This window comes from Oryzias melastigma, linkage group LG1 (genome assembly GCF_002922805.2).
Source record: "Oryzias melastigma strain HK-1 linkage group LG1, ASM292280v2, whole genome shotgun sequence".
Classification (NCBI taxonomy): domain Eukaryota; kingdom Metazoa; phylum Chordata; class Actinopteri; order Beloniformes; family Adrianichthyidae; genus Oryzias; species Oryzias melastigma.
In genome coordinates, this window is record NC_050512.1 from 9,033,182 (window position 1) to 9,043,276 (window position 10,095).

The 10,095-nt window shown below is 34.9% G+C and overlaps 1 protein-coding gene across 1 annotated transcript in view; it reads right to left on the bottom strand.

Annotated features, from left to right (window-relative positions):
• LOC112137652 (voltage-dependent T-type calcium channel subunit alpha-1I) overlaps positions 1–10,095 on the bottom strand; it is a 168,526-nt gene that overhangs the window by 9,117 nt on the left and 149,314 nt on the right. Inside the window, exons 32-33 of the mRNA XM_024260075.2 lie at positions 4,307–4,447; positions 1,175–1,309 (exon numbers count right to left, since the gene is read on the bottom strand). Of these exons, the coding sequence (XP_024115843.2) occupies positions 1,175–1,309; positions 4,307–4,447 (276 nt within the window). The remainder of the gene's footprint in view (positions 1–1,174; positions 1,310–4,306; positions 4,448–10,095) is intronic.

A 10,095-nucleotide genomic window follows, 5' to 3' on the forward strand; every position in this document is an offset into this window, starting at 1 on the left:
CTGAGTGGAAAAATACGTGTCTGGGCGGATACCGTGCGCACACCAGCTCCATTCCACGTCCAGTACGAACCATGTGTTACAAGTGGCTACCGTGGCTAACGTTTATAATGTGGGTAAAATGTAGCGTGTTACAAACAAAGACGAGAGTTACTGTAAATGCAGTTAATAAAGTCTAACTTACTGATAGACTTATCTCTGAATCTTGTCTTCATTAATGCGCTTTATAGTTCTTTGCGCCAATGCGCCTTATCTGTGACGTACATTAAAAATAGACCAATCATTGACGGTGTGATTTATAATCTGGTGTGTGTCATAGTGCAGAAAATATAGGATTTTTTTTCAGACTTTTCTGTTATTTTTTAATTATAGATGATGCACAACACATCTTCATTTTTTATTTTTTTAACTCACTGTCTTGTAATAAAGGTAGAAGTGGTAAATTAAAGAATCAAAACACTGAAGCTGTTTTTAGGAACCTTTGGTTGACTTTATATTTCATCTCAAGACAAGTTGGAGGGAAAAAAAAAGAGAATTACTAGTAATTTTTGTTTGGAAACCACACTAAATGGGTGTTGAACTAATGTTAACATGGATTTATAAAAAAATAAATTTAGGCAAACACAATTTTTTGAACACAACTCTTACAGTGTCTAGTTTTTAAATGTACTTTCTCATGTGTGAGATTTTCTTTAGGATAGTTTAGATGAAAAATAAAATTGGTTAAAGAAAAAACAAAGGTTTATAGTTTTAAAGCAGATGTACTAATGTCCTTTCTGTCTATTCAGATTGGGTTTAAGCTTTACAGCTCTAAAGAAAGACCAGAAGGTCATTTCTTATATCTCCTTTAGACCAAATAGAGTAATCCACATAAGATGAGTGTTTTGATTTAAAAGAGATCCCTACTGTGTTTGCACAAATATTACAATTTATATTTGTCCACATAGTCATTTGGATTAAAGTATAAAGGATGTACAGATAGAGTATTGTCAATAGTGTAATGTCAAAGTCAATGCTGTAATACACTGGATACATGATATAATCTCCAGCTTTAGCTTGGCTTACAGATGTAGCAATCTATTAGGCAGCTTTCACTTAACCTCTCAGAGGGTTGTAAAACATGACCTTGATTTGCTAAAAGTGTTTGTACTGTAAGTCCATGTGGAGGAGTATCTACCTGACTGCCTCTGAAAAGAAGCTGGTAGCTGCTGTGATCATCCAGGCTGAGGTCATCGGGCAGAGCTGGAGACGATGATTTATCCGACAGCTGCTCCGACATCAGCGACGCCTGCTCCACCTCTGCCAGCCGGACCTGTCTCACAAGCAGGCAGCAGTCAGTCACGCTGGAGCAACAATTTGCGACCAGAACGTCAGGAAGAAAGCCAGAAATCCACGAGTAAATTTGATGACAAAGACTGTGATTGTCTCAAACATTTGAATAAAAATGAATAGCAATTATGAAATTCGTATAGGTACCTTTACGTGCACTTAAAACAAATAAAATATGATAACTAATATATAAAGTACATGTAATTGAACCAATTTAATGACATCTGGTGAACCTGTGCAGGATGGTTAGTTGGTGAAACTCCAAATTTGTCGAAAGAAATTGGGCAAATTTCTGCACAGTATTCTTTAAAATCCTTTTTTTGTGGGTTTTATGAGCTGGAGCCCCAATTTATGTAAAAATACGAATAAATAAATAATTGAAACAATTAAATGAAAAGCCTAATTTTTTTAATGGAATTATGAAAATGAATAAACTTTTCTGTGATATTTCAATTCTTTGTAAAGGGTCTATATGTGCTCCAAGGTTCAGTGATTTCACAGAGAGAAATGCATCCCACTCTCAAGAGATTTATGCAATAACCCATAAGGGAATGCAATATATAAGATGTGATTAGGTGGGAAAGTTTTCGCCTGGATCTCTGAGAGACTCGAGGAATAATTGTACTGGAAACGGAAAATCCTTTGAAATTAATCCACTATTAAATCTGATACTTTTGCTATGAAGGTTTTTACATATAACATTTTCTATTGAACGAATGAAAACAAAATACTTCTTTTGTATTTATAGTTGTGTCTTAACATTTATGTCAAAATGCATTTAAATTTTCAAGAAATCTTTAATCAACTGAATATTATTTACATATATAACATCCAAGATGTACATTGGGAAAACTCAGATTTTTAGACGGCTCTGGCTTTGTGTTTCAAGGACATTTGAAGAAATCTCCAAAGCTCGACATTTCATCTAACAATTTACATCAGCAGACTTTCACTTTCTGTAAATGACTGAATAAGGGCAAATATCTGTATGTCATTTAACATTTTGCTCAAATGTAATAAAAAATTGCAAACACTGATATATATATATATATATACTATTCATGAGTGCTGTCACTGATCACTTTTGTAGTTACACGTTTACTTTATTTTGCACATTTTTCAACCAAACAAAGTCCTCAGCCGAGAAGCACTCACACTCCAGACAAGTGCATAGAGTGGGTCAGTAACTCTTGATGTGGAAATAGTCTGTAAACATCCACTCAAATCATTATGTCTTTTTGTAGTATTGCAAGAGCCTTAAATTGCAGAAAATGTGATTTTCTTTTGGCCTGCATGCACTATTGGCTGTTATCTGTGGGGTCCAATCAGAAGTTGTGCTCAACAAACAAGGAGCACTTTGAGCACGCACTGGTACCAGGTTTTCACAACTGCTCCATACGACTCCAAGTCAAGAGGAAAAGTAAAGGCAAAAGAAAGAGAAAAATCTGGAAAATTGCTTGTGCTTCTTCCAAATAATAAAAAAAAAGTTTGACATTCCACAGCTAAGAATTCAAACTCAACTTCAAAAGTTCAAAGCATAAAGTGTGTAATAAGTTAAGTTGTGATGTAATAAGGTTAATTTTATTAAGCATGTATTTTTCTAAAAACAAGTATTCTATCTCAGTGATATATTCTTAATGGTTCATATATAAAGTGTGGGTCAATTCATGTTCAATTAAGTCAATGACACTTGAAGGTTTTTTGCCATCAAGTCCAAAATTTGCCTGTATGGTCAATGTTGTTTTTAGTCTTGTAGGGCATTCATTGTAAATTTTAATCCTAAATTACCATGCATCTCACTTTTTAATTCATCCCTTGGAAAATAAGCAGCAGCCAGAATATTATTTTAATGAGATACGTTTGTGTGGAGCAGCTTACTAGAATGTTTGAATGTTAGACGCAAAAGCACAACAGGCATAAAGGAGTTAGTCAGAAATGAGAAATTGAACATGAATTTTCAGTGAAGGCAATCATTATTTAAAAAAAGAGGAGAATTGAGGAGGAATAGGAAGGAATCCTGATGAAAACCTGACGTGAACAGACTGAGAAGCCTGAACCCGATAGGACAATGAAAGAATCTATATCATAGGTGACATCTAAAGCTACATTCACACCGGACCTTTGTCTTGATTATACCCACTAATTTAGTCATCTATTTGTATCATATGAAATAATAAGAAGGCAGTAGGGATTTATAAGACTAGGCCTTCATCCTACTCCTGTTCTTTAAGTAGTTTGGATGTATTGTACATTCTAACTGAAACAGAACAAATAAATACATAAATAAAAATACTCAGCTGCACCAAACATATAAAGACCAAAGTCATTAAATTAATTTCATTTTAAATCACACCATATATTCTAGCAAACTGGGTTTGTATAGACAAATCTATAAAACCGTTCACGTCTTCATTTTGCTCGGTTAGGTTTCAAACACTGAACTTGGTCAACAAGCCCAGCAGAAAATAAATAAAATAAAACAAAAAAATAGAGATTCAGCTGAGCAGCTGCTTGTTTGGAGATGGTAATTATCTAAATGAACTATTATTCCCCCTGTTGTCACTAGACTATGTTTACTGGCGAGACAGTTTCTTGGTCTTCTGATTTGCTGTTGTGTCTATTTCTAAAATCTGCTTTCATTACTTACTTTGGTTCAATTCCACATTTTGACCTCCTGCATAGTTTGGTTTGTTTGCACTTTGTAGGTGCATTTTGTAGATCTCACCCCTGAATGTCTCACGAGCTCCTGCTGCTGTTATACAATGACAATACTGAAAAGAACATTCCAAACACAGGAGCTGTGTTTTGGGGGAAAATGCAGAGATTCTGCTTTAACATAGTTGTCAGACCAAAGCAATTTAGCACATAACTGGTGATTGGAGTTAACAAAATAAAAAATACTGGCAAAAGAAAAGGAGAAGATTGAGGAAAGAGGTAGAGAGAGGAAGGAAATGAGTGTATTTGTATGCTCTGCACTCACCTCTTGTGGGTGACTCTTGCAGTCCTTGCATACGGGAGAGGAGCAGTAGTGGTGAAAGACCGAGCCGGAGAGATTGTCAATCATGTCTCCTTCCATTGAATCCTTAATCAGCAGAGACACGCTGTCCAACCACAGGCTCTCCTGCGCACAGTCGCACACAAAACACATACAATTATGCAGTGAGCTGTGGGGCCGCACTTATAGAAAGCCTAATACGAAAGCAGGACGGATTAGTTAACTAGTGCAGAAGTTCTTTTAATTGCTATTCTATAGCTGTATCGCTAACCTTCACCAGGAGGAAGTTTGCTGATGCTGACTCAAGATCACACCGACCCCGCAATGTGTGTTCAAGCAATGAAAAGTCTACGTAAACGTGTTTTGGACTTTTACGTTCAAAACTGTCGTGTTCACGTGTAGCTACGCACGTGTCTACGACCATTTTTGGAGTCTTGAAAGTAGTGCTGGGCGATATGAGGATACATGTCGTTTCTATCAAGCCATTTATCTTGTATCGTTTGTTTCCTTTTTATTGGTTTGTTTTTATTGCTGAACTTTTGTGCAAAAATTGATTTTCCTACTAAGAAACTTGAAACTGTTGTGCACTTTAAAAAATGTTTCTCATTTGTGACGATTCTGTTACACGTTACTTGGAAAATAGTCAGAAAAAAATAATTAATGTCATTTTTTTTCTGAAAATATACTTTATTGTGGCATATCCTGATAGATCTCGTTATTGTGATATAAAATAATTAATATCATGATATACAATTTTTTTCCATATTGCCAGCACTAGTTGAAAGGTACGTTGAAAATTTGGCCAATCAGGGACTCAAATTTGGTAGTAACATTTGGAAATTGATCATAAAGAAGAAATTGATAATCACAGACTGTATGACATCAAGTATTTCATGTATCGGAATAGAGCTGTGAAAGAAAATGTCTGGAGCAAGATTGTCACCGCTTTGACATTTCAAACCAAATCTCTTCCAACTGTACGTAACGGACAATCGCAAGTAAACAGTAGAAAAAGAAAAAGACTAAGAAGCCCCTCCCTGCTTTTCTAGTGTGAACATGCATTAAGAAATGTGTCAAATTCCCAGAGTGAACGTGGCTTCAACAACTAAACACTGACAGCCTGAAGCAGAAAAACAAAATCAGGTTAACGTGCTACAAATGCTTGTCTTTCAAAGTAAAAGTCTCTTTGTGAAGGCTCTGTCATTTCTCCAGCTTCTATTTCAACTCACTCTCTTATTTCTTATCTGGAAGCGGCTTCCCGCTGTACGCTTTGCAGCAAAAGCCATCACTGACTCCATGTCCGGTGCGTTGTTCTCATTTGCTGGGCACCGTCGGCTGGTGTTATTTTCAGCTGCTGCTGGCAGCTGCAAGACAGATATCACTGACTTTTGCCTTCTTTAAGTCAGGCCCAGGGAGAACAAAAATGTCATGTTGTAAGACTAATTGTGTGATCCTTAAAAAAGCTATAGGTCTCTTTCAGAGGAGCTAAAGGTGTCTCAGGAAGGCCAAAGCTTTGCAAGGAAGCACGTAATTGGCAGAACTCTGTTAAATCAATGACAATCGATTTGAAAATGTAAGTTTTCTTTTGCATCTAAAATGTCTACAAATTCTCTTAATTGACTAAATCCGGTGGAATGCCATAGGGATGTACTAATCACATTTTTTTGGCCCTGATTCGATTCAGAGTCATTAGATTTTGAGTAACAAAATGAATATTGTACAAATCTAACAAACAGATCCAAACTTTCCCTTATTTTTATTTTATTAACTTTTTTTTTTACCACTTACACATTGCAATTCTGCCAACTATCTTGAACAATCAAGCAAACGATTGCAAATCTTAATTAGAAAAAATAATTAACTATTTAAATTGTTTAACTCTTCTATATCGTGGTCCGGGTAAATACTCGATTCTGATTGGCTGTGGGATAAGTGATAATCTATGGTGATAATGTCTAAAAAAGAAGTTCCGGTCACATATTCCAAATGTTCTACATCACTGCACAGGCTTCTTTAAAACAAACTTTTCCTTCATCTTCTGGACAAAAACAAGCAGTAAGAGGGACTTTCTCTCTGAACTGATACTTTATTTAACCTATCATGATGATTAGCTTATATATATATCACTTTTCCACTCCAGTCCACAGCTCAGCAACATGTTGTCATGTCACCGTAAAAACGCACCACATATCAAATAGTCCGTTTTTGTAAAAAAGCGCTCTAAGCTGAGAAATAAAAAGAATAAAGAACTAAAATTGATTTAATATTTACTTAATTTCTAAGTGATCAGGGTATAAATGGGTTAAAGCCCTTTGATGTGTGCATTATCAGAAATTAATGCACGCATTGGAAGCCTGAGCTGTTGCTTCCACAAAGTGTAATTAATTTCTGATAATGCACACTTTGAAGGGAATTATCCCTTTCATATCCTTTTTAATGCTTTTGAAAGTTGTTAAGACGAAGCAACCAAACTGTTTTTGAGTTTCTACCCGATCGGTTCCAGATATGAGTAAAAAAAATGTCTACTTCCACTAAAGCATTTTACGGCACCTACCAGTCAGAATCTCTTCATGTGTTAATGGTAACAATAACCTTTTAAAATGTTTACAATAATACAAAGGTTTGTTTTAATTTTAACTGAAAACAACAAATAAAAAAGTTACAGATCATTACATATGTGCAAAATTGCACCGCACAGCTGGGTCTATCTGATCCGTAACGCACATGTGAAAATGTTTTCCTCTTTTGGTTTACGTGATGGTTTGTAGTTTACACCCCAGAGTGTGAGGATGCTGACACTTACCACCACTTCATTAACTCAGCTAACAGAGATGTGATATTAACTGGCTGAAAAAGAGGATGCAGTAGCATAATGCCCTTCAAGACTTTTTTATGCAGGAGAGCTTTTAGTTGATTTGAGTCCTTGTTTTACTACGTTTTACTGTGTTTTTTTTTAATTTTTTTTATTAATATTATAGGATTTTATTAACTCACTGTTTTCATTTGATTACATGCTCCTTTAGTAAAGCACTTTGTGATTCTTTCTGGGAAAAGTGCTATAGAAATAAAGATATTCTATTCTATTCTATTCTATTCTATTCTCAGTTCTCTTATTTTTGTTGTCAACATATAAAAACTAAAATTGATCAAACAAAGACAATAACGTCAAACCGTGTGACTTAATATCACACATCGTTTAGATTTTCATAGCCTGTTATAACAACAACATACAATTACGCAGTGTAGTATTTAGGCAAAATTATTTTATGACTCTGAAATTCAGATGGAGGAACCTCTCTGTTGTTGGAAAAAAAAAATAGCTATATGTTGTTTAAATGGTTCAGACAATTGTAAAGGGGGCAAAGGTGTCTGGAAATGCTACAAGGAGCTAATCTTTTATTGTTATTATTATTATTAATAAAGTATGTCTTACAATCTTGGACCAACATACATAAAAAATGTCACAGGAGCGAAAATAACCCAAACTGCTTATCTGTCGTGATATTGGCGACAAGAGGAAGTGATGTAAGAGTCACTCATGTCGGGTTACCGATCGGGTAACAGTGCATCCAGTTCAAATGGTATTACTTCATACCATTAATATGTCATTAATGATCCATCATGATTATGCAGATTTATACGGGGTTATTTCTTTGAAATACTGATAGCTCTGATCAATATATTGATGAAATAAATATCTGATCCCTGATCACGAAACAACATCCAATTCCAACAGAGTCTGAAGCTACCTGATCCGTCCGAAATCCCATCCTTTAAGTTGATTTTTCAGTAATTACTATCTTTCAGGAGAAAAAACAAAATAAAGGCAAAATTGTCAGGGGCTGCAATGGTGATTTCCACATTCCAAAGTATCTCGCCAAGTAATTAAAGGCCGAGAGGATCCGCAGACTGCATTTAGTGGAAATAATTGCTCACCGTTTCTCTAAATATTTTGTTCACAAAACACCAAGGAAACAAGAACTGTAGCAATTAGCATGGTGGGTTAAGACGGAAAGCATATTTCCTCTGTAATCATCACTTAATTCTGATCTGGATTTGCTGGCTGTGTTACAAATTAACTTACTGTTAGGTAGAGTCACATCTCTGTTAAGACAGGTTGATAGATTTGGCTGAAATCCCACATCTATGAATTTCAGTTCTCTGAATGAGCTGTATTATCTGCCCGCCTTTTTTCAGACGAGCCAAACTGTCGGTATGGGAATTTAACAAGTTGCCTAAAAAGAAAATTAGGCAGATGTTATAATGGAGGCATTAAAAAAAGAAAGAAGAAAGCAAAGATTGTAGTTCTCTTGTCTTATTTTTTACTTCTCCAACAGAAAATGTTTTTCAGCTCAGGGGGATATAAAGTATGCAACCCTTTTTTGCTGATTTCTGCTTTTATTTGGAGCTCTGTGAGAACAGGAGGCTTTAATGTCTGCTTTAATGCACTGGGGCTTCTTTTATCATTCTGTGCATGCTGCAGTCTAACGACAACTCCCTGTAAAAGAGGCTTGAGGTGATTTTTGGAGAACTTATAAACCCATTTTTTTATGAACACCAACTTTGGATTAATTTGTGAAGCACCTCTTAAACACAGTCTTAACTGTTTTTTTTATTATTAAATAAAAGTTTGACATAAAGCACTTAAAAAAAGAAGTAAGGAAACACTGAAGCTAAAAGGTAATTTATTTTTTAAAACTTTTTAAATTGGTAAATATGTTTATAATGTTAAATAAAGCTAAATAAATATTGATTTCTGAATAAATTATGCTCAAAAAGTAACAAAGCAGATTTTTGATCATTTTAAAAGCAATTTATGTTTCAAATTATATTAATTAACACTTAGAAAGATAGTTTTTAACTATTGTTTTTTCCATAATATTCTTTAGGAAAGATTTGTCAGTCAATTATTAAAAAGTCCTAGAACTTGTCGTCAAAATGGGCAAATCATTTACATTTTTCCCATTAACATAAGAGCAAATTTTGTCACCCGGATTGTATTTTATGCTTCTACCTTTTCCATCATTTCCTGCACATGGTGTGGTTTGGCAGCTCTGTGCTCCTTGGGAAAAAAAAAAGTCTTGCTATAAATGAAATATATAAAAAAAATGCTGCCAATGCTCATGCTTTAAATCTGAGAAAGCTGTTTGCTGGGTAATAAGAACAGAGATAAAAATACATTACAGTTGGAAATGCACATTGAAAGAAGACTTGCCTTTCTGCTCACATTTCTTCTTCTATTGCTTTCTTGGTTAAAAATACCAATGTGCCTGTCAGACAATGAGTTATAAACACAATGAGGCTGAGATGGAGCCAGCCACCTACTCAGAATTTTACTTAGTCCTTTACAAAGGCAACAACCTTCCTGTCCCTCCACTCGTCTTGAAGCCCTATTTGATTCAGAGGCTACCGTGTACACAGAATATGGTTAGTGTTATCTTGCTGATAAGAGATGAATCTCATGTTTGCTATAAAGTATGTGTAGCATTTCTGTAGGATGTTGTCTGGTTGATAACTGATTGTTCGAGATGAATCATGTTTAAAACTTATTTGTGGATAACTTTTTATTTTTACTCTTTACTCATTCTTTAATAAAAATGTTGTGAAAATAAATTGTAAATTTTTAACAGCATCAGCGATCCGAGCTTGCAAAAGTTGCGCTCTCTTGTTGCTCACAAATTTTTTACCAGATTAATGTGAACATTTAATAGATGAATCGTTAGCTCAAGCGGAACAAAATGACAACACACATACAACAGGAACATATTAAGAAT